The sequence below is a fragment of the Oryza glaberrima genome, chromosome 7 (assembly GCF_000147395.1).
Source record: "Oryza glaberrima chromosome 7, OglaRS2, whole genome shotgun sequence".
In the NCBI taxonomy this organism is placed as follows: Eukaryota; Viridiplantae; Streptophyta; class Magnoliopsida; order Poales; family Poaceae; genus Oryza; species Oryza glaberrima.
Window position 1 is genome coordinate 25248001 of NC_068332.1, and position 21003 is coordinate 25269003.

Consider the following 21003-nt stretch of genomic DNA (forward strand, 5'->3'; position numbering starts at 1 on the left):
ATATATTTTTTAATAAAACGAATGGTTAAATGTGATAAAAAAAATCAACGGCGTGGAGTATATTGTCATAACTTCTAGTCCAAAATAAGGGCCAATATTTGCGCTACCGAGTAGCGACCCAATGCATGGAGCCATTTGTAAAAGGGATTACTGATTCCCAAATTATGAAAATGGTCAAAAATAGAGAGGGGGTGATTTTCTGGGAAAAAGAAAACCTCACCATACGGGCCTACATTAGCACGGCAAGTAAGGGGTTAGTTTTAAGTGGGTCGAGATGGGCTGGGCCTTACGTTCCTTCCCACAATATGGCCCGTGTATTAGCACGGAAAGTACGGCTAGTTTTAATTGGGCTGACATGGGTTGGGCCAAATGTTCCCACGGACTCCGGAGTAAAGCCCTTCTTCTCCGGCGCCGGCCAACTTCGCTTGCCGCCGCACGATCCATTTCCATATCCTCGGCCGTCGTGAGAAACACCCTTACGCTACACTGGGATCAACTCAACCAACTCTGAAGTATACACGACTTTCGATCCAGCCCTAATTCGATCGTGTGCCGTCGCTGATCCTTTTTACTTAACAAATTTTTTTTAACAGCTGATCGCCACCGTAAATCCTCTTTGTCTCTGTTCGGCTAGGCGATTCAGTTGATTAACAATGCAGCCACGAACAGAGCAGCAGAAGCTTCCTCATCATCATCAAATCCAGAGCAAGTACGTGCTACCTCAATTTCATATTATAAAGCGTTTTGATTTTTTTTTTCTTAGTCACACTTATTTGTGTATGATCAAATTTATATATAAAAAAAAGAAACTTAGTAAAATTTATAACACCAATTTAGATTCATTAAATGTGACATAGAATATGTTTTAATAATATGTTTAGTTTGTGTTCAAAAATTTATATATTTTTTAAAACTTCATTAGACTTAAAAAAAAATAGACAACTTATAATTTGAAATTGAGGGAGTACGTATTTAATGATCTTATCCACAGGTATGTATCGTAGGCTCCTATCCACCACCTGCGTGTTATATGTACTTGTACTATAGTGCAAATGAGCAATCCCGCTATCAATATGAAAATCTGCTTAGGTCTTATTCGTTTGATTATATTCCCATGAGAAAAAGATTATAGGGGATTAGGTACGGAATTAATCCCCTCAAATTAAATCTCGATTCTCTTGGGTGAGGGATTAAATTAAACAAACAAGACTTTAATGGTTCGTTTCCTACTTAAGAGTACAAAATTTAGAAGGAAAAAACTAGAATTGTGATGATAAGCGGGAAATAAAACAGATTACCTGTTGCACTTGCATCCCTAGATTACGTACTTGCTTATACGCATGTAAATCCAGTACTACTACGGTACTGTTATACGTACTTGTGTACTTACGCTAGTATAGTGATTTTATCCATATTAAAAAAAAGAAGTTATAAACAGTAGTGAAGTGTACTAGTGATGGATCGATCCAACATCAAAACAAGCTACAGGGATTTGATCAACCCCTGCACTTGCGTAGAGAGCATTTCGGACACTGTCAGTCATCATCTGAATTTCTGAAATTCTGAACCTGACGTACGCAAGAATCAGCATCAAGTACCTGACGAAATGGTTGCTTGGCTGACACTTGTCCAGCGTGAGCTTTCCGTTGAACTGTCAATTGCTTCCCTCCTTTTTCCCAGCTTTTCTGTACTTGTTGCCCATGTCGTTCAGTTCCTCATCTTCTTCAATTTTCTTCTCCATTTCTCAATCCATTGTCAGTACTACATATGTGTGTACTTCTCGCGGCGCCATTCTTGTCATCTAATTGCAGGTTAGTTGTAAAATGTAAAATCGAATTGGACATTTTGAACCAGGTCATGGATTAATTGATTAAGATGCTAGAATAAATTAACAAGCTGTGCCATGCAGTATATCATGCATGCATGCATGAATATGATGGCTAAGTAGGTACTAATGCTAATATAGAAGGAGAGAGAGAGAGAGAGAGAGAGAGATATCATCTGCCTAAGTACATATTTGAAGAAGCTCTACTTAATTAACTAGAAATGGCGCCAAGCCACTCTTCTTGTTCGATCTACTGCTAGCTGCTGCTGCTGCTGCTGCTGCTGATGCTATACTACTCGATCTCTTTCTCGATCGATCAAACGCAGATTGATCAAGATCAACTCGATCTGATCATGGTAGACAGGAAATGATATATGCATGATCGCTCAGAGGCAAAGTGCGTGAGATTAGCCATGCAATGCCCGGTGCAACTCGATCAATGGGAGAGGAAGCTGAATGGCGAGTAGGAGTCGGAGCCCTGCGACGAGGCGACCATGTCGGCGGCGCCGCCGCTCGCCGGGAACCCACAGGCGCCGAGCTGGTCCGCCGCGTCACCGCCGCCCCAGAAGCCGGCGACCATCTGCGCGAGGTCGTCGACGTCCTCCCGGAGCCCCATCATGCCGTAGGCGTCGGCGTCGGAGTAGCGCCGCATGTCCTGATGATCGGCCGCGGCGCCGCCGCCCCTCGGCCGGAGGCAGCTCTCCGGCACCACGCTGCTCAGGTACCCGGAGTTGTCTTCGGCGCCGGAGAAGAGGAAGTCGTGGCCGTTCCTGTCCATGTCCAGCAGCGACGACGACATGCTGGAGCGGTGGGGATCAACCGGGACCATCACCGGCATCGTCGAGCACTCACCCACCGACGACGCGCCCGACGCCGCGCCATGTCCGTGGTGGTGGTGGTGGTGGTGGTGGTGGTGGTGGTGACCGTACGAGCCAATGTGCGGCGCGGCGCCCACGCCGCCGCCGTACTGCACCGAGGACGGCGCGGCGGCGGCGGCGTACGGCGGCGCGTGGAACGGCGCGAGGAACGGGGGGTAGTTGTAGGCGGCGTGGGTGTAGACGAAGTTGGTGCGCGCCTGGGCGCCCTTCATGGACAGCGCGGCGCGGTCGTACGCCAGCGCCGCCTCCTGCGCCGTGTCGAACGTGCCCAGCCAGTGCCGCTCCTTGGTGGTCGGGTCGCGTATCTCGGCGGCGTACCTCCCCCACGGCCGCCGCCGCACGCCGAGGAACCTCCCGGGCTCCTGCGCGCGCCGCCTGCTGCGCCCCGACGGCGGCCGCTCGCTCATCGGCGACGACGGCGGCGACGGCTGGCTCGCCGGCTTCGGCGGCTCCGAGAACGCCATCAGGCTGGCCTGGCTGCTGCTGCTGCTGCTGCTACTGCCGCTGCCTCGAGTGTTCATGACCAATGCAATATTGCAATGCAATGCAAGAGTGAGAGTGAGAGTGAGCTAGGCTTTAGCTAAGCTAAGGTATATGAATGAGCTCGAGCTAAGCTTAGCTTGTGTGTAGTGCTCAAATGGGAGGGATGCAAGGGTGGTATTTAAATGGGTCTTGGAGAGAGAGGTCACTGTGGATGAGATGGCAGAGAGGGGTGGCATGCATGCACTGCACTTGTGTTAGCTAGACCTATAGCTGCATCATATCAAGGTTAGTTTGTAAGTATTCATCTTGTTTTCCAATGTGAGGTTTGGATTTGTGTGCCCTAATTTAACCTTAGGACCAGTAGAGGGGAATGTTGTGTGCTACTAATGTTTGTGTGTGAGTGTGTTGCTTCAAAATTAAGAATGGTTGGAATGTTCTCCCCCTTAGTTTTCATACACTTCATTTATGATGACAATGCATGCTAGCTCTCTACCACACATGTATGCAAAGTTATCATCCTATAGGTATAATATGGGGGTATGGCATACAACATATACAGTCCAACACCAGGCAGCATCTGAAAGTGCCACATTAATCAAGCTAGTGACCAAGAAGCCCCTGCCAAAGCAACTCTTTAAATTTTGCTGGTCCTACATATATTCTAATTGTGGTTTAATTAAGCTAGTTCTAATAATTTCTGCCTTAAGCTTGCATGGAGTCATGATTCACTCCTGAGTTAGACAGTATTACAAACTAATCAGATAATGAAAAGATGCCTGCCACTGGGTTAGGAAAAGGATCAGGGAAAGAAGAGAACATATGTAACCTAGTCATCCACCTTTTTAACAATTGTAGTTTGTGTGCTCCAATAAATCTTAAAAAATGAAATCTTTGCTCCAAGATACTACTTCTATAGCTATATATTATGATACATGTCAAAATGCTACTACATACAATAATGCCCATTTTTTACAGGCCATATGGCTTTGCTTTCCTTCGTATCCATGTGCTTGCTTGCGCAATACATGCATGCATGCGAGTTAAAAAGATCAAACAAAAAAAAAACCTTAAAGCTATACTTATATTTGCCTCATTGCATAAGCACTTAAGAAGCTTTCAAATGGAGTGGTTAGCTTGCCCTCAAAACTAGATGAACAACAGTGTGAAATGTGTAGAAGGGCACTCTTTCTCATGGCATTCCCTGTGTAATTTTTTTGGTATATTTCTTTTGGTTCCATTCATGCAACCTTGAGTGACACTCACATGAGGTGAGGGTCCAGTGGGTCTCCCCTTCTTTGACTCCTTTTCTCTAGTGAAGCTTTGCTTTGTTCATTTGCATGAGCTAGCTAGACAGATTAATTAAAATAAAATGCTTGTAACGATCATTATCCCTCACAATTCCCATTGAATTCTTGCCGATAATTTAATCACAATGGACATTCTATAGATTAGTGCGCATGTGCGTGCCGGTGTTAGGTTCAAATGAGAACAAATCGAAAGGAGTGATATTAAATCAGCAAAACAAGAGAACTATCCCTTTCATGTCTCTCTAGAGCCATTTTAATAAACCTAATAGATGCCTTTTTGGAGTCAAAAAGAAAGAGAGAGAGCTAGAGCTATAGCCAAACCGGAGAGAGACGAATTGAAGACGTCGTCGAGGTGGTAATGCATCCAATGTATATAGCAACATCAACTCGACCGACTGTTAAGTGTGTGCCATGTGAGGTTTAAGCAAAACAACAACTGAGGTGGATACTACTTTTCACCGGCCACCTGTCTAATTTCTCCTCCACATGAATTAATTAGCTGTTATGTAATAGCATCTTGTATAAAAGGCTTCAAATAGAGAACATCACATAATTTATACTACCTTCGTTTCAAGTTAATTATAAGAACCTGAAACGGATGAAGTATCAATCTAGTGGATATGCTGATTTTTTTATTTCTTATGAAAAAAATGTTTGCAATTGATTAATTAAGCATATATAATGCAGAGTGAAATTAGCACTGTTAATTCCTCTTGTTTGTTTAACTTTGGAGCATCTAGAAAAGGCTTTTCTTGGAGTGTACAAAGCCTTGACTTCCATCCCTCATGAGAACAATGAGAATTTGGATTCTTATGGAGAGCTGCATTTGGGGCAATTCTTGCATCTAATGCCTTAGCTTCCTACAAATGCAAGTATAGTACAATGAGAGGAGAGCTACATGTGTAGAGTGCATGCAGAGAGAGATCTTATCTGATGACCTTGACTTCCCCTACTACACCCCTCTCTTGTGTGTGAATTTGGCATATATGTGTTGGCCTGTGAAAATATTGCATTGCAAGATGGGGTCAGGTCAAGCCCTAGCTAGACATCTGAAAAGGTGTGAGGAGGAGGAGAAGGTGGTGTTCAACTGGAGATGGGGAGAAAAAGGAGAAATCTAAGGGCAAGGAGGCTCCACACAATGGCCTTGACAAGATGTACTAGAAATGCATAAGTTAGTTAATTTGCAGAGAGACCAGATTAAACTGATAATTATAATTATGATGGAAACGAGCACAGCACACAAGACACATGTTCTTGTCTATTCCTTAGGGTCACACCCGGGTTTTGGGGGTGGCCTTTGCACTACTTTGACTTTAGACCTCCCTTATAGAACCAACAAGTTTTGTGGAAAAGACACACACCCCAAAAAAATAATATGTATGCTAGGACAGTGTGGGTGTGTGTGTGTGTGTGTGTGTGTGTGTGTGTGTGCGCAATTGTAGAAGTATGCAAGGCAGTTCACTAAACATAATCAAGGGAAAGGTAGAAAAAGACCACTTGGGGCATGCACATTTGTCTCACCAAGTTGTGGTTTGAATAAAAGGAGATCAGACAGAGTTTAGTAGTGAAAAGGTGCACTCACAATTCACAGAACAAAAGTTCCACATAGAACGCTTACTTTAATCATTTCGAATATGAACTCTGATTTTCAGTTGTTGACTCTATGCTAATTCCAAAAAACTTCCATATATTAGATATTTTGGTGGATATCATTCCAATTGTATTGGTACCTTAACAATTGTCAGTGCTTGCTACGAAAACTCTGTTTCTAGTTTTCAGATAATTGATGGCGATTAATTAGTACTGCATCAAGTTCAAATCTTCAGCTCGCAGATTGGACAAGGTTATTGTACTGGTCAAACAGTTCGATCTCACAGTGTTAGTGTTGCTGTTGTCTATGTGATTGATTACTAAGTTATTAATTAAACAAGCGACCAAGTACCAAGAGGAGAGTGCACTACAGCACACTTGTCCCATTTTATATCGACCACCAAAAATGACAAGCAATTACGCAACTGAAGATGATGATTTGGCACTGATCTAACGAATGAAAGATTGTTCCCACTCTTCAAGTTCCTATGATCCATGTTGATTGGTCTGATCATCCCCAATGGCATTGTCCTGCATTTGACTGAACAATGATTAACATAAGCGTGCATGGTTTCTTGTTGTTAACTCTTTTGTTTACTTGGGATTGGCAGGTGGCAGGTGATGATCAGTGAAGCAGCATATGATATCTAAACTGAGAGTAGTAGTAGAAGAAGAAGAAGCTAGTACAGAGGAGTGTATGTGTTGGAGCTAAAACTGACAAGTACGAGAGTACAGCTCCTTGCAAAAGGGGGCTCCTGACCATACATTGCTATAGGCTGGCTCTACACTCTACACACTACTACTGTCTACACATGCAATTATACACACAGAGATGAAATGCATCTTCGTCTCTCCCAGTCCCAGCTACTAGGCCACTTGTGCGAGCTTTGCCTACAAGGATGATCATGGATGCAGAGGCAGAGGCAGAGCACGCAGCAACCACTCCCTGGACCCTGCAGCAGCAGCCTGGGCAAGGCTATGTAGGTAGAAGAATGGAGATATGATGTGTGGTAGATATCTACATACTATATACTAGATATATATGTTTTTTTGGATTTAAGTAAGACACATGGTAGAAGTGTATGCCATGAGTGATTTTCAGGGGACATCGGTGTTGGTCGTTGTTGCTTAAGAGAATAATGGTGACAAAAAATGTATGTTAGAGATCAGAGTCTTGGAGTTCTATTATAAAGCCCCGTTCGGTAGTGAGCTAGTAGTGGCAATGTTTTCCTTTTAGCATGTTTTCCAAACTGCTAACCGACTGCTAAGATTAGAAGCTTAATCAGTTGCTAAACAGTTTGGTGTGTGTTTTCTAAGGATTTGAGTTTAAGGACTCTTGTATGGATTTTTATTTGTTGATTTCTTAACTAATGTTGTTGGTTTAACTTAACTAGTTTTAAAAGAGGTATTTTACTCTTCTTAAGGTTGTGCAGTACCAAATGGCAAATCGTGACCGTTGATCTAGCATCATCCAACGGTCAAAAATCGTCCGTACCTCATTGAAGCGGTACCGTGGGTGAGAGGGTACTTCTGTACTTTCACGTGCGGCATCACTTTCTTTCGTGTTTCGCTTTCTTCTCTCTTTCACGATAGGAAAAAAATCACTGGGGAAGAGCAGTGAGAGAAACTAACCCTAAATCGTAGGGCTGGGGTGGCGAGAGGCAAGGGCAACGAGAGATGGTGGCGAGAGCACGGGCATGAAGGTCACGAACCCTAGATGGGGACATTCCCGGTGGTAGCCTCGATGCGACTGTAGTGTGGTGACCTCGATGTGCGATGGCGGCGCGGCGCAGACGGCCGGCACGGACAACTTGATGCGGTAGATGGAACAGAGGAGAAGAGAGTGGTACAGAGGATGTCGCTATTGGCTGAGTGGGCAGTGATTAGCAGCGGTATCTCATTTTCGTTAGCCCGATCATACCCCTGCTAAACCAACGGTTATATTATATTGGTACCTCGTGTTACATTGTTCCCCATAGATTCTTAAGGACGGGAAATATGATCGTTTAGAAAACATTGAAACACTTACACCGTAACATAAAACATATGGTTTCGTAAAAGAAAAAAAAAAAGTATATGCATGCCATTGGGATTGGTGAGATGATAAGGTAGAGGCAGTAAAAAAGAATGGAGACGGCTACGCCGACGCCGTGTACAAGGGAACAGTAGGTCGTGCGAGTGAGAGTGGCCTCCCCGTGGGACGACGTGTCGCCGCCGCATTGCCCCGCGGGACGCCAGCCAGCCACAGCCACAGAGCCGAGCCATACGGCCGCGGCGCGCACGAGAGACTTGTACACCGGCTACGGCGCCGAGAACGCTAGCTACTATAGCGCGCGCTCTGGGCTGCCGCGCCGCGCCGGCCGCTCCCAGGACGTGGGCGCGCGCGTGCGCGTGCGCGTCCGTGCGTGCGTGCGTGACGGCGTCTGCGCGCGCGCCGCGCCGATCGATCGATCGTTCGGCTAGCTAGCTGTGGTAGCTGCCCTGCGCACGCACGCCGCGCGCGGGCTATGTATGCACCACCGGCGCAATGCACACCGCCGCGCGCGACCGGCCGGCGCCATACTCTCCCCCGGCGCGCCTCTCGCTTTGTACTCAACTACGACTTGCTTCTGGTGTCTTACTACGTAGGAGTACCTGTTTTCTTTTCTTTCTTTTTTACACAACATTTAACAACCCTAGCTACAACATTTTTTAATTTTCTCTCTTGTTACCATACAAAGCATCAATAATAAGGAATGGAAATGGTGATAGCTAGAAATTCTTGTTCTAAAAAGGAGAAATTATCGGCCAACTGAGCATTGTTTTCATATCGTTTTTGACCTTTTCCATTTCTCCCATATAGCATTTTTGTTTTTCTTTTCCAACGACATTTTGCAGTCGTTAATAAATAGTTAAATTGGTAAATATGAAAAAATTTTGACCGGTCAATAATCATTTTCATAATGTCTCTGACCATTTTCATGTGTTAAAGATACAGCTATGAGCAGGTTTCAAAAAACGATCGGTTTTCACGAGAACCGCTTGGTTTTCGTGAAACTGCCCACGGTCAATTTAGGGTTACATATCAGTTTTAGGCTAGTTTCCGTACTACATTGATTGAAAATCCCCGATTTTATCAGTTTTTGGGTAAACCGGTGAGAAGGGGTTTTTTATTTCCAAAACGAAAAGGTAAATCCCGGCCATGAGCGAGTGAAAGGCATGACACACAGGTAGCTAGATAGCAATAGCATAGCAAGCAGCTCGAGTCACTACTCACTAGTAGACGACTACCAGTGTGTCACACACTCACACTAGTCTATATACATATAGCTGTCAAATGTATACATGTGATGGGTATAGCTAGCTCAGCTCTTGACCGACCGGGCATGCAGTCCAAGTGTCGTGCGTGTAGAGGATAAGAAGAGTCGAGATGATGTACACAGTACAGATGGATGGAACGGGGGTAGAAGGATAGGATGATATGTGTAGGAGTAGAGCACTGTTCACGCAAGCACATGCTGATGATGATGATGATGCATGGTGTAGTCGTAGACGAGAGAGAAAGAGAGAGAGAGGCTAACTTCACTTGTTCTGCAGAGGAGGCGACGCGTCAGCTGCCTCTGCCAGCGCCCCCCGAAATGGTAACCAAGGATTGTGTTTGGTTTGCTTTGGCTGTGCCTTTTCCACCGGGGAAATGGTAACATCTCCTCATACTTCTCCTCCTCCCCAACTGGCCAAACCAACAAGAAGTATATACACTAGTAGTAGACTACTAGTACTATACTGTACTATTGGAGTAGTACTAGGGCTAGTGCTAGCCGTATAGTATGAGATATTGAGATATGACAACATTTTTTTCTCCTGTGTTTTGGGCCTCTTTGGATCATTGCCCAAAAAAAAAATGGCATGCAAAAATCGTCACTCATTTGGTTTAGATAAGAAAAATTGGCATTGCCAAATTATTTAGCATCCTTTCTATGCCATTGCATTTGGCTTGGCTAAGATTGGTATCTGCACCGGTACTGTAAAAAAACAATAGTGGTCAAGCTCTATTTTTGTGTTTTTTATAAGTTAGTCTACGATATTTTCTAATATTATGTAATAGTCTAATATTTAAATAAGTATGAACAAAGCATAGGATGGCATTTTACAGCAACAGAGCCCAACTTTTGGGCCTTTTTTTTTTTTTTTGCCAGGATTCGAGACGTACGGCAGTGGCAGTGTGCAATGCAATCGCAGTTCGACACTCAAAAAGGCAAGGATGGCCACAAGCTTGGGAGATCATGCTACTGTAGCACAGCTACAGTAAGACGGCCTACAGGGAGGTATGATGAGTTTTTAAGACAATGTTGACTCCTCGGGAAATAACCAGCCTGTATGCCAGATTCATTCGCCCAATCACTGGATCTCATAATCCCAGGAAAAGACACAACAAGCAGGAATTCTGCAAGCAAAGGTCCAGACAGGTTTTGCCAATCGTTTGAGAGATGGAAGAATATCCAGTTCAGAATAACACCATCATTTCATTTTCCCCCCGACATCTCAAGCTGAATCATCATATCAGCATCATCGTACAACCAAAAGAAAGAAGAATCGTATAGAATACAACGAAATTCGTGTTTGACTGAGTTCAATGCCCCAGGTGAGGAAACAGCAAGCCAGCACCCATAATTCAGTTTTGCAGCACTGGATTTCACAGGTTTTGTATTGTTCACTGTAAATTGTATACAAGTGCTAGTCTTGAGGTCTTGCCTCTCTCGACAAATGTGGCTTCCGGTCATCATGTGACAGGCATGCAGCCCGCAAATGGGATTTCCAGTGTCAAAATGCCAGGAAGAGCAAGTGCTTACAATGCTTACAAGAAATGGGACTCACAAAAAAGTGAAATCAAGAAAAATGACAACAGCAACGCCTTCAGCTCCCTAATACCAGAGAAGTTAAAGAATCATAGGGATTTCAACTTTTTCTTCTTCGATGCTTTTTGGGACTTGGAATCTTTAGCAGCCTGCATCCCAGAATCGTTCATCAGTATTTTCCACCAAGCAAAAATATGTAAAACTAAAAATATTCAAACTATTTTCCACGGTATAGCTATGTGTGGCTGTGCTATTATGAACGGAGTATGTCCATCTGGTAAGCCAAGAAGGCAGTACTTAGACCCTGATTTTTACCAAGTAGACTATGCAATGACAGTAACCCAGAAGCTTAGTCTCCTGATTCTCCTCTTTCTTGTGAAGGAAAACTAGTAAAAGGGTATTACAGTATTATTACCTTTAGATTTTTCTTTTTATTTTTCTTCTTTTTCTTGCTCTGTTCTCCTTCGTTTTGAAAACTCTTATCCTTCTGAGCAATATGATATGACTGTCAGATACATGTCAAAAAACTTTCGGCGTATGGTATATAAAAGCAGCAAAATTGAAACAATTCACAGACATTCTCAAGTGAATGTTCATATACTTGCCTTATTCTTCCTTTTTCTTTTGACCCCCTTGGCTTCTTCTCCATCTTTTGAATCATCAGAATCCTGATAGTCTTGAAATTGTAAGAGCGGAAATCAAATAAACAAATTATATATGAAAGTCATCATCAACATATATACCTCAGAAGAATCTCCGAATGATGAAACGTGCCGTACTATTCTTCCTGAAGTTGACGGTTCACCTAGATTGACAGAATAAAATGGTAGGTCAAATTCACTGGTTCACATAAACAGTTAATAATGGGCAAACATTGGGAATGAGAAAAACGCTGGTGTAGGTCAATCCTAATACCTTAGCAGACAATGCAGAAACCAAGCAACCTTAGCATTAGCTGGATGGACAAAATAAATGTATGATCAAGTCTTATAACCGTTTTTACTAATTAAGGTTTAAATTGTTTGAAGTTTCATGTTCCTATATAAGACAGATGTGCAGCCCACCTTTGAGCCATTTTCTATCTTAACCATCAATCCATCATATCATAGAAAAAAAATATCGAGCAGACATGTAATAACAAATGCTCCAAATTACGGAAGAAGAAATGGGAAAATAAACTGTAAGACAAGGTTAATTTTCATGCTCTTATAGATTTATGAGTATTTGTACTAAAATGCACACCATTACTGGTTTACGTAAATCATTACATAATGTAATCTATAATGACATAGGACACGCAATACATGCATTCCAAAGAACCAGAGTACCAGACATATGACAGTGAGATGATAAGAAATTCGTACCCTTGCTAGCCTTTATTGTTTCTTTTGCATTTCTCACAGCCAATTTGACAAGGTCTGGGTTCAGAGATTCCAGCCCATCAGGCTGCTGAAGCTTTCTCTCAAGGAATTTTGCTAAAGCAGCAGCCTTGTTTGTAGTTAGTGGTCCTCCAGGATGAGCCATCCTATTTAAAGGAGTACAGTATTTGAGCCTTTCAGGGTCATGTCATGAGCATAACAAAGAACAAAAACCCATGAAGATCATACTTTACATAGAGCAAGCCTACAAAATAAAGTCCACAGAGCTAGACTCCTTGGTCACTCGTGCATGAGAAAAACAATAACACAATATATTCCAAGTTATCTGCTATGATATCTACCATAGTTTAAACCTAATATTATGTTTCAGGCAAAATCCACCAGAACTTGAACCATCGCTCTTTTTACTTCCAAAAGCGAGCATAGATGCAAGAGGCACTGATTAATTCATAGTATAAACACAGCTATACCATAATCCAAACATGATAGTTGTCAAACATATAGTATTTCGCTATCTCAGCAATACAGATTTCAAATATGTGATCCAAATTTCTGCTAGCAATATATTCAGATTAGTTTCCTAGGAGGACTTGAAATCTTTCCCTATTAGGAGTCTTATCTTTTATCTCCTATATATGCTATATTGTAAGCCACATGGGAAGGGGTGATGTCCCATTGTTATTCCCCTGCGTTTGTAATCAACTCCTAAATAGTGATCATTGCCAATCGGCGCTCATGGTTTTTCCCCGTAAGTGTTTTCTACGTAAAAATTCGTGTCTCCGTTGTGCATATATTTTCATAACAAGTCTACTTTGTCATTTTTGGCTTATGTGCAGGCAACAGGCACCAGAGGCACCTTGGGGAAAAGAAGGCGCAGAATTGCAAACCTCCTAGCTTAATTGCTTAAAAAGTGAGAAATTGCTATAAAGCAACTCAAAATCCCAGTTCAATCAACAAGCCTATAAAAACGCACATAAATGATACTCCTAACGTAATAATTTGAACTTCAACTACACGCAATTCCTTCCTCTTAATCACACAAACAGCAAAACGACCAAACCCTAATCCGCATTCGCAAGGAAACACACCTAGCTTAGCTCGATCAATCTGCTCACGAAAAAGGTATAGAACTAATCAAGTAGCCGCTTATACGCGGGAATCTAGCTTTCCCCACAAGTGACACTAGACGAATCGCTTGAATCAGCAAACTCCAAGCTACGAATGGATCTGGAGTCAGGGAAAATAGAAGGAAAGGGGGGCGACGGATACGATACGACACCTGGGCTGGGGGCGGGAAGGGGCAGTAGGCGCTGGAAGCGGCGCGAACTTGCTGCCCCGGAGCGCGCGGCGCTCCTCGTCGGTGAGGTCGCCGGCCGCCGCCATGACGCCGGCCGCACCGCACGATCGGCGGCGGTCGGTGGAGGTGTGCGAAGAGGAAGGCGGCGGCTCGACTCCTCCGGTTCAGTTGGGCTCTTGGACCTTCTTTGGGCGCGGTCGGAGTCGGACCGGACTGGACCGGAGCGTGTGTTGTGTTTTGACTTTTTGAGTTCAAACGGGAGGAGTACTTCTGTATGACATACAGGTGGGTCCGGGTATAAAAATTCACGCGTCCGCGTAAACTTTGACGAATTTTTGTACTCCATACTGTTTTGGCTTCTACGATAGAACATTCATATGGCTAGTTTATCCAAAACTTGGACAGCTAGTTCAAAATTTGGCTTTTAATAATTTCCATGTGCTTCAGACATTCATATGATGCAGGCCAAGGGTGTGTCTAGTTCCACACCAAAATTGGAAGTTTGACTAAAATTGTAAGTTTAAAGAAAAAAGTTGGAAGTTTATGTATGTAGGAAAGTTTTGATGTGATGGAAAAGTTAGAAGTTTGAAGAAAAAGTGGGAACTAATCGAGGGCTAAATAGTGCGAGATTCTCCGAAGAAAATCTGCAAAGCATGATCAATGAATACAATTCATCCAAGATTCAGAAATAGGGGAATCCATTTCCCAATCCCACGACATGCTAAGAATTGATGTAGTAGTATTAATGTAGCACGCATTACACAAAGCTCGTCGGATCGAGAAATCACAAAGATGCTCCAAACTTATAATGCCAGGACAAAAGATGTTCAGACTTATTGCCATGTTATGTGCTATCATTGAACATTTTAACAGTTGAACTGGATGTATTCACAAGATCACCGAAGCCCCGGAGTTCAGATGGTAGCAGCTAAAGCTAGTTCTGCCAGCATCTTTACATCACATGGTAACTCGGCAACTACATTACATGTATAAAAGAGCAAACAAAATGACGTACACAGTTGAGGATGACCAACAGAAGATTCAGCTCAAAACAAAGCTAGTATTACTGGGTAGTACGGCAAGCATGATCAGAAAAATCGATTTAGACATAGTAGATCATGCCGACTTCGACGAGGCTAATGTGGGGTATGTGCAGCGCCACCGCGGGACCCCTGCAGTTCTTGCGGAGGAACGAGTAAGCGTAGTCGATGGCGAACGTCTTGAGGAAGTTGGAGTTCTTCCTTGCCTTCACGTAGGAGTGGCCGATGATGTAAGTCACGCCGGCCTCCTTGGCGTCCAGGAGATCAGCCAGCTCGTCCCGCACCTGGGGGTCGATCCGCTCCTCCTCCGCAATCTCAAAACGGACTCTGCGACGCCGGCTGAGACTACCGGACTCCTGCTCGTAGATGGACTGGAGGCTCCGGAGCGTCTCCGACCTGCTGCTCCTTGTCAGGGACGTGCCTGAAGCCTCGTTATTGGAGTCCCTCATCACCAGACCGGTGCCGGTTGTGTCCTCTGTGTGTATGACAGCCATCCTCCCTTCCGAAGATTCGTAGCTCCCAGAGGAGGCTGCCTCCTCGGCTTCCATTTGGATGAACTTGGCAATGCTCATCACCAAGTGGTTCTCAAAGTTCTCGTCATCTTTCTGCACATCTTTGTAGCCATACCTCACGATGCACCGGTACATACGGTATTCCCTGGGGCCGATCCGTCCAATGAGGTACCGTTCGTCCTCTGGAACAAACGGCACAGGTACGGACTTGACGCAAACGAAGACCAGAACCTGATGGAAAGCAGGCAGGTTGGTGACAAAGTGCGAGAAGATGGAAGGCACCCCGGTGACCAGCTCTGTGTAGATGAGACCGATTCCAGGCACCCGAACGATCCCAAGGCTCGGACCAAGTGTCAGGATCCATTTCATTGAGACCTTGTTCTGGAGATCAAACAGGTACTTCCTCCGAGAGCCGTAGTGCCATACGTACATGACGAGCATGAACACGAAGGCAAATACGATTGGCGCCCATCCTCCCTGAGGAACTTTAGTGACTGCTGCCGACAGGTACACCGCTTCGATTGACCCAAACGCCACGACAAATAACAAGGCGAGCAGGATGTTTTTTTGCCACACAAATATGATAACCAATGCCATCAACCAGGTGGTAACAAACATCACAACGATACACGCAAGACCTGAAATCGGCAGAGGAAATGACAAATGAGTTGCAATAGGAGTAACATAATACTAAATATAGCATGAGAAACTCCTTTGTTTTTTGAGAATCAGATAAGAAAGCTATCATCTCTCAGGAGAAAACAAGAAAGCTAATAAACTAGCCTAGTTCAAAAAGATGCAAGCATACATTGGCATGCATCGCCAAATTAAGTTGAAGAGTGTCACTATTAAGTAGTGACCTATTCAGAAAAATAACAGCTGGTGCACCTATTATGCCCCATGAGGAGGAACCAGGTAGCTATATGAATGTGATTCTGAATTACAGAATTGTTGTCTACTATAATTAATAATGCACATTCCTTTAACCTTTTAATTATTCAACATTGGAATATAAATTCAAATTTACATGGCATGCTGGTAATAGGGGATCTAAACTGTTTGAATTTATAACCTAAAGCAGTCCTATAGTCCATACTGTTTTCTTAGCTACTGCAGTATTGAAGATCTGAGTTGATCAAAGTTAAGAGTATAAAGAAGTGTTCAAACTTACCGTAAGCATTTCCAATAACTGTCGTGTCTCGGAAACCAAGTGTCACAGCAAGACAAAGAACCATCAGAATCCAATTAATCTCAGGTATGTAAATCTGACCATGGATCCACCTTGATGTATGCACAACCTTAACCCGTGGAAAACATCCCAAAGAAAGACACTGCTTAACAATTGAAAAGGTAGCAGATATGATAGACTGGCTGCCCACAACCGCTGCAAGAGTTGCAATGACAAACACTGGCCAAAACAGGGATCCTGCAAATATGATGCAATATGAAGCAAGAATTCTTGGCAACATACAAAACAAATTATTCCAAAATATGCTTGGAGTTATGAAGATTACTTGGTACAGATTGGTAAAAGCTATCTTCTACAGCTGACATGTTTCTGGAAAGAAATGCAGCCTGCCCCATGTATTGCAGCACAAGACAGGGATATATGGCACCAACAAAAGCCAACTACAAGCAGGACAAGAGCTGGAGTCACAACGATAGAATGACAAATACCACCTTAATAACTTAGGATGCAATATGCATCCCCAAAAAAAATGGGAATTTTATGTTGCAACTTGCAGCATACCCTAATAGATGCAGCAGTGAAGTGGCCAAGATCAGCAAACATAGCTTCAGTACCTGAAGTCACAGAAATTATTAGGAAACCCATTCACTAAAATTGTAAGATAAATGGCTTGAGCCACATAGAAGGGCTATTCAAATTCACCTGTTATAGCAAGAAGTACTCCTCCAAGAGAAAGCCAACCATCTTTTCCTGTCATCTTGAAGAACTTTATAACATAATGTGGAGAAAGAGCAAGAAATATTCTGTGGTTCCAGTGGATGATATTATAAAGCCCAATAACACCAATACTCAACAGCCATACTACAACAATGGGCGCAAACATAAATGCTACCCTATGAGTTCCTCGGTGTTGCAGTGCAAACAGGCCAACAAGCACAACACATGCAATGAACACCACCCAACCTGCACAACAGCAAGTTAGTTAAGGTAGTGAATGCTGTTCACTGAAAGAAACCCCTAGTAATGGCTGCTGGAATAGGTAACTGCACTAAAAATCTTGTATGGTCTCCTAAAAGAAAATTGTATGAGAGAGAGATTGAGAGATCTAACAGGTTAAATCTACATCAACTGTAGTAGCCTGCAAATTCAGTTAGAATTAAGTTGTCACTATATGACTCGATCAGACAAATATGCTCCTAATATGGTATCCAGATTTAAAACTTTAAAGCAGCTTGATGATACTAATGAACTTCAAATAAGAACTGGGTATTTTGATTCAAATAAGCATCTTGTATGGATGTTATTTCCAGGGGAGATTTATAAGGCCAAAGACCAAAGCGGATCCAAAGTTTAGGAAGTTCAACCTATGACATACAGTTAGCAAAAAAAGCAGGTAACTTATAAATAGCCAACAATTTGCGACAGTATGTAATGATTAGAAAATTAGCAAGACTAGATGGACTACTTTCTTAAAACAGCTTGCTACAGAAAATGAAATGATTAGAAAATGCTGGTGCTAGGGAATATGTTGAGCAAATTTCTTAGCAGCTCATAAGCAGTAGAAAAGACAGTGCTAAGGCATACCATCTGGTATTCCTCCTGGGCCAGGGTCTTTTAAACCAGAGATGGCTGACAAGACTGCAGCAGACACAACAAGAGAATTTATTAGCAAAACCATCCAGGTGAAAAAGCATGCGTTGAATAATTGAAAAAAAAAAAGAAAGACGAAGCTAATCTAATGTACATGCCAGGCATACCAGAGATAGCAGGTGTGAAAACACCATCACCTATCACCATGCATGCGCCAAACAGAACAAAAAGTAGTAAACAAGTCCGTAGCTTCCTGTGCTTCTCCAGGAATCTTTTGAGTGGAGAGGAAATAATGCCACCAACTCCAGGCTGATAGTACGTTGAAAGCTCTTCATCTGCCGATTGCTGGTTTGGAAGCAGGCTGAACTTTGCATGCCTGCAGAGAAGTGAGTATAAAGCAAATGTTCCACCTACATAAACAAAAATTATAATCAATCAAAAAACATGATAAAGATGACTCTTAAACTAACTAGACAGAACAATGCATAAATTCGTTAAAGAATGGAGTAGCATATTTATTGATGATGACATATGTGAGTTGTTACAGAATATGATCCTCTATATACTCCTGATCGGCTTAGGCAGATGTGCACGATCAAAACTCAAGCACTTTTGGGAGTTGAAGAACATAAGTTAAAATACAACGTATGTGTTTCTGTTAAATTTCTGATAACCCAGCATATAGTACTATGAAGTTACTCACCTTCCCCATTATCATCTGCGTTCAATACAATTATTACATACTTCAGCAACGGAAGAAGTGTCAAAGTCCAAAATATCAGCGAAAACAATCCAAATATGGTTGTCTCATCACGGTAATTATTCAGCCTCCCAGAAAATGCACTTTTGTAGACGTACAGGGGTGATGTACTCAAGTCTCCATAGACCACACCAAAGCTCTGAAATGCTAGCAGAGAGATAGTTCTGCAATAACTTTTCCATTGGTCCTGCAAAAGCACAATCATCAGTACGCCGACCCTGTGATTGTGAATAGTAACTATTACTGAGAACCGATCAGTACAGTCCAGTATGTAAAACAAGAGAGAAAGCAGATATGCGATGCTAAGTCAAATTTATGGCGATGTTGCCCAAAGCTGGGCATGTATTAAACAGATTATTAATTTGATATTGGTAGCTCATACTTTTATTAGACTACTCTTTTGTCGAGGGGAAAAACCAACAACTATAGATCACGCAAATTTAGAATTGTCGGGATTAAAAGTGGTAGCTGTACACGTCTCAATAAAAAAAAATGTGATGCCAATGCGTCAACGCAGCAAAAATGTGTAATACTAATGTACTTGCCAACCCCATCCCCAACCAAACACCAACCAAAAGCACAGTTGACTTGATTCATCAACTACATCTGGCTCTAAAACCAAGCTGGTTCTCAGTTTCGGCGAATTTAAGCGAAACAAGTTCACCGGATTGATCAGCACGACCGCACCGTCTCGTATTAGATTGCAAACAGTAACTCGCCGCACCCCGCTTGAAATCGCGAAATCAAAATCGAACGAGAACCCTCTCGGAATCAAACGCGAGACCTTCCTGACGGTAAAAAGGCGAGCAAAATCGAGACGCGCGCGTTATCACCTCGGCGTGACGACCACATCGGAGTCCTAACCACTCGCAGAGTCACAACACACAACCCACCCAATCGCCTTATCCAAAAAAAAAAAAAAACAACTCCTCCCAACAATGAACAGATGGGGAAAAAAATTCACAGCCCCTTCTCGAAATCGAGCAGAATCCGATCCACCACCGGAGACGGGTTGGGGGAAGTTACCTGCGGCGCGGCCGGGCCGGTCTCTGCGTCCATTGCGCTCCCCCCCACCCACCGTGACGACGGGCTGCACCGCGAAGCAAGCAGCCCCAGATCAAATCAGATCAAATCAAAACCAAATCAGCTAACCCGCGCCTTGGCGGCCGTGGGGTCGCCTCGCCGGAGCAGGAGAGACCACGACGACGACGAGGAGGAGGAGGAGGGGGTGGGGCTAGCAAGAGGAGAGAAGCTTCCACGCGGCGCCTGGTTTTATAGCGGAGGAGAGCGCGCGCTTGGAGAGCTCACGTCGCCGTCTCGACGAAGAACGCGTAGGAGCAGCGTGGTGCGGCGGCGGGGAGGCGGGGGCGGGGTGGGCCCCGGCGCAGTGGGTTTTAGGGCGGGGCGGGTGACTGGAGTGTGGGGTCAGGAGATGCTGCCGCCCTGCGGGATGGTGGGCCAGGGGTGGCAGCGAGACGTGTGTTGCCAGCCGGGCCGAGAGGAGCCTGCCCGGTCGTGGCCTGGACCGTGGGGCCCCGTATCACGCGGACACCTAGACGCACGGGTGCAATTTTGACACGAGCGGCTGGGATCTGGTGTGCCGTAGCTGACAGTGGACCAACTTGCGGTCAGGATGTACTCCCTCCGTCCAAAAAAAAAAACTAAACCTAATAGTTGGATAGGGCACAGTAGAGTCCAAAAAAAAAACTAAACCTAATAGTTGGATAGGGCACAGTAGAACCAATATGGACAAGACGCCAAAAAGCGACCTCTTGTGCCATGGCTGTGACAACCTCAAACCAAATGCACCTTCTTTTTTTATAGGGATAGGCTTCGTGGTTCATCTAGATAATAATCAAACACCCGAACAAATTGTGCTTGGTGGCACCTTGTATAGTCTATTAAACACCTCTATAGCTATACTCCCTTCGTGGCTCTGTCTAAAAAAAAACTTGTGAATACGTATTTAGATATGGTTAGAAATTGGTTTTTTTCTGAATAAATAATTGCTAACTACTACAGTTGTATGACTGTAGAGTCGGTTGAGGATGCTCGTGAGAGCTTACATCAAAAATTGGCGTTACTCATCTGCCAATTACCAACGAGCTTATAATTGTTAAAACCTACTCCCTTCGTCCAAAAAATCGAATCTAGGACTGGATATGACATATTCTAGTATAATAAATCTGAACATAGGCATGTCCAGATTTTTAGTATTAGTATCATACTAGAAAAAATGCCCGTACGTTGCAACGGGTAAAACCATTTTTGGATTGATATACATTGTACCTTTTGGTTTTGGACAAAACCTTATTTTC

At 43.6% G+C, this 21003-nt stretch overlaps 3 protein-coding genes across 3 annotated transcripts; all 3 read right to left on the reverse strand.

Annotated features, from left to right (window-relative positions):
• Window positions 1-1868: 1868 nt before the first annotated feature.
• LOC127780692 (ethylene-responsive transcription factor FZP) lies at window positions 1869-3300 on the reverse strand. The gene has a single exon (XM_052307639.1). The coding sequence runs from the start codon at window positions 3222-3224 to the stop codon at window positions 2262-2264; it is 963 nt and encodes a 320-aa protein (XP_052163599.1). The 5' UTR covers window positions 3225-3300; the 3' UTR covers window positions 1869-2261.
• A 7334-nt stretch (window positions 3301-10634) lies between these two features.
• On the reverse strand, window positions 10635-13798 carry LOC127780695 (nucleolar protein 58). Its single transcript, XM_052307643.1, has 6 exons — window positions 13577-13798; window positions 12283-12443; window positions 11662-11723; window positions 11524-11586; window positions 11334-11405; window positions 10635-11067 (listed from the first exon to the last, which is right to left on the reverse strand). Exons 1-6 carry the CDS (start codon window positions 13678-13680, stop codon window positions 11008-11010), a joined length of 522 nt encoding a protein of 173 aa, XP_052163603.1. The 5' UTR covers window positions 13681-13798; the 3' UTR covers window positions 10635-11007.
• A 629-nt stretch (window positions 13799-14427) lies between these two features.
• LOC127780690 (potassium transporter 7) lies at window positions 14428-20030 on the reverse strand. Its single transcript, XM_052307637.1, has 9 exons — window positions 19712-20030; window positions 18629-18872; window positions 18093-18335; window positions 17920-17973; window positions 17038-17298; window positions 16897-16949; window positions 16661-16775; window positions 16318-16572; window positions 14428-15784 (listed from the first exon to the last, which is right to left on the reverse strand). Exons 1-9 carry the CDS (start codon window positions 19742-19744, stop codon window positions 14697-14699), a joined length of 2346 nt encoding a protein of 781 aa, XP_052163597.1. The 5' UTR covers window positions 19745-20030; the 3' UTR covers window positions 14428-14696.
• Between the last annotated feature and the right edge of the window lie 973 nt (window positions 20031-21003).

Coding starts and splice junctions, on each gene's coding strand:
- LOC127780695 (XM_052307643.1), bottom strand. CDS start 13,680: ATGGCGGCGGCCGGCGACCTCACCGACGAGGAGCGCCGCGCGCTCCGG. Junction 11,587..11,661: donor CATTCGGAGATTCTTCTGAG/GTATATATGTTG, acceptor CAAGACTATCAG/GATTCTGATGATTCAAAAGA. Junction 11,406..11,523: donor AAAGAAAAAGGAAGAATAAG/GCAAGTATATGA, acceptor CATATTGCTCAG/AAGGATAAGAGTTTTCAAAA.
- LOC127780692 (XM_052307639.1), bottom strand. CDS start 3,224: ATGAACACTCGAGGCAGCGGCAGTAGCAGCAGCAGCAGCAGCAGCCAG.
- LOC127780690 (XM_052307637.1), bottom strand. CDS start 19,744: ATGGACGCAGAGACCGGCCCGGCCGCGCCGCAG. Junction 18,336..18,628: donor CGCAGATGATAATGGGGAAG/GTGAGTAACTTC, acceptor TTGTTTATGTAG/GTGGAACATTTGCTTTATAC. Junction 17,299..17,919: donor CCCAGGAGGAATACCAGATG/GTATGCCTTAGC, acceptor GCTGTTGTGCAG/GTTGGGTGGTGTTCATTGCA.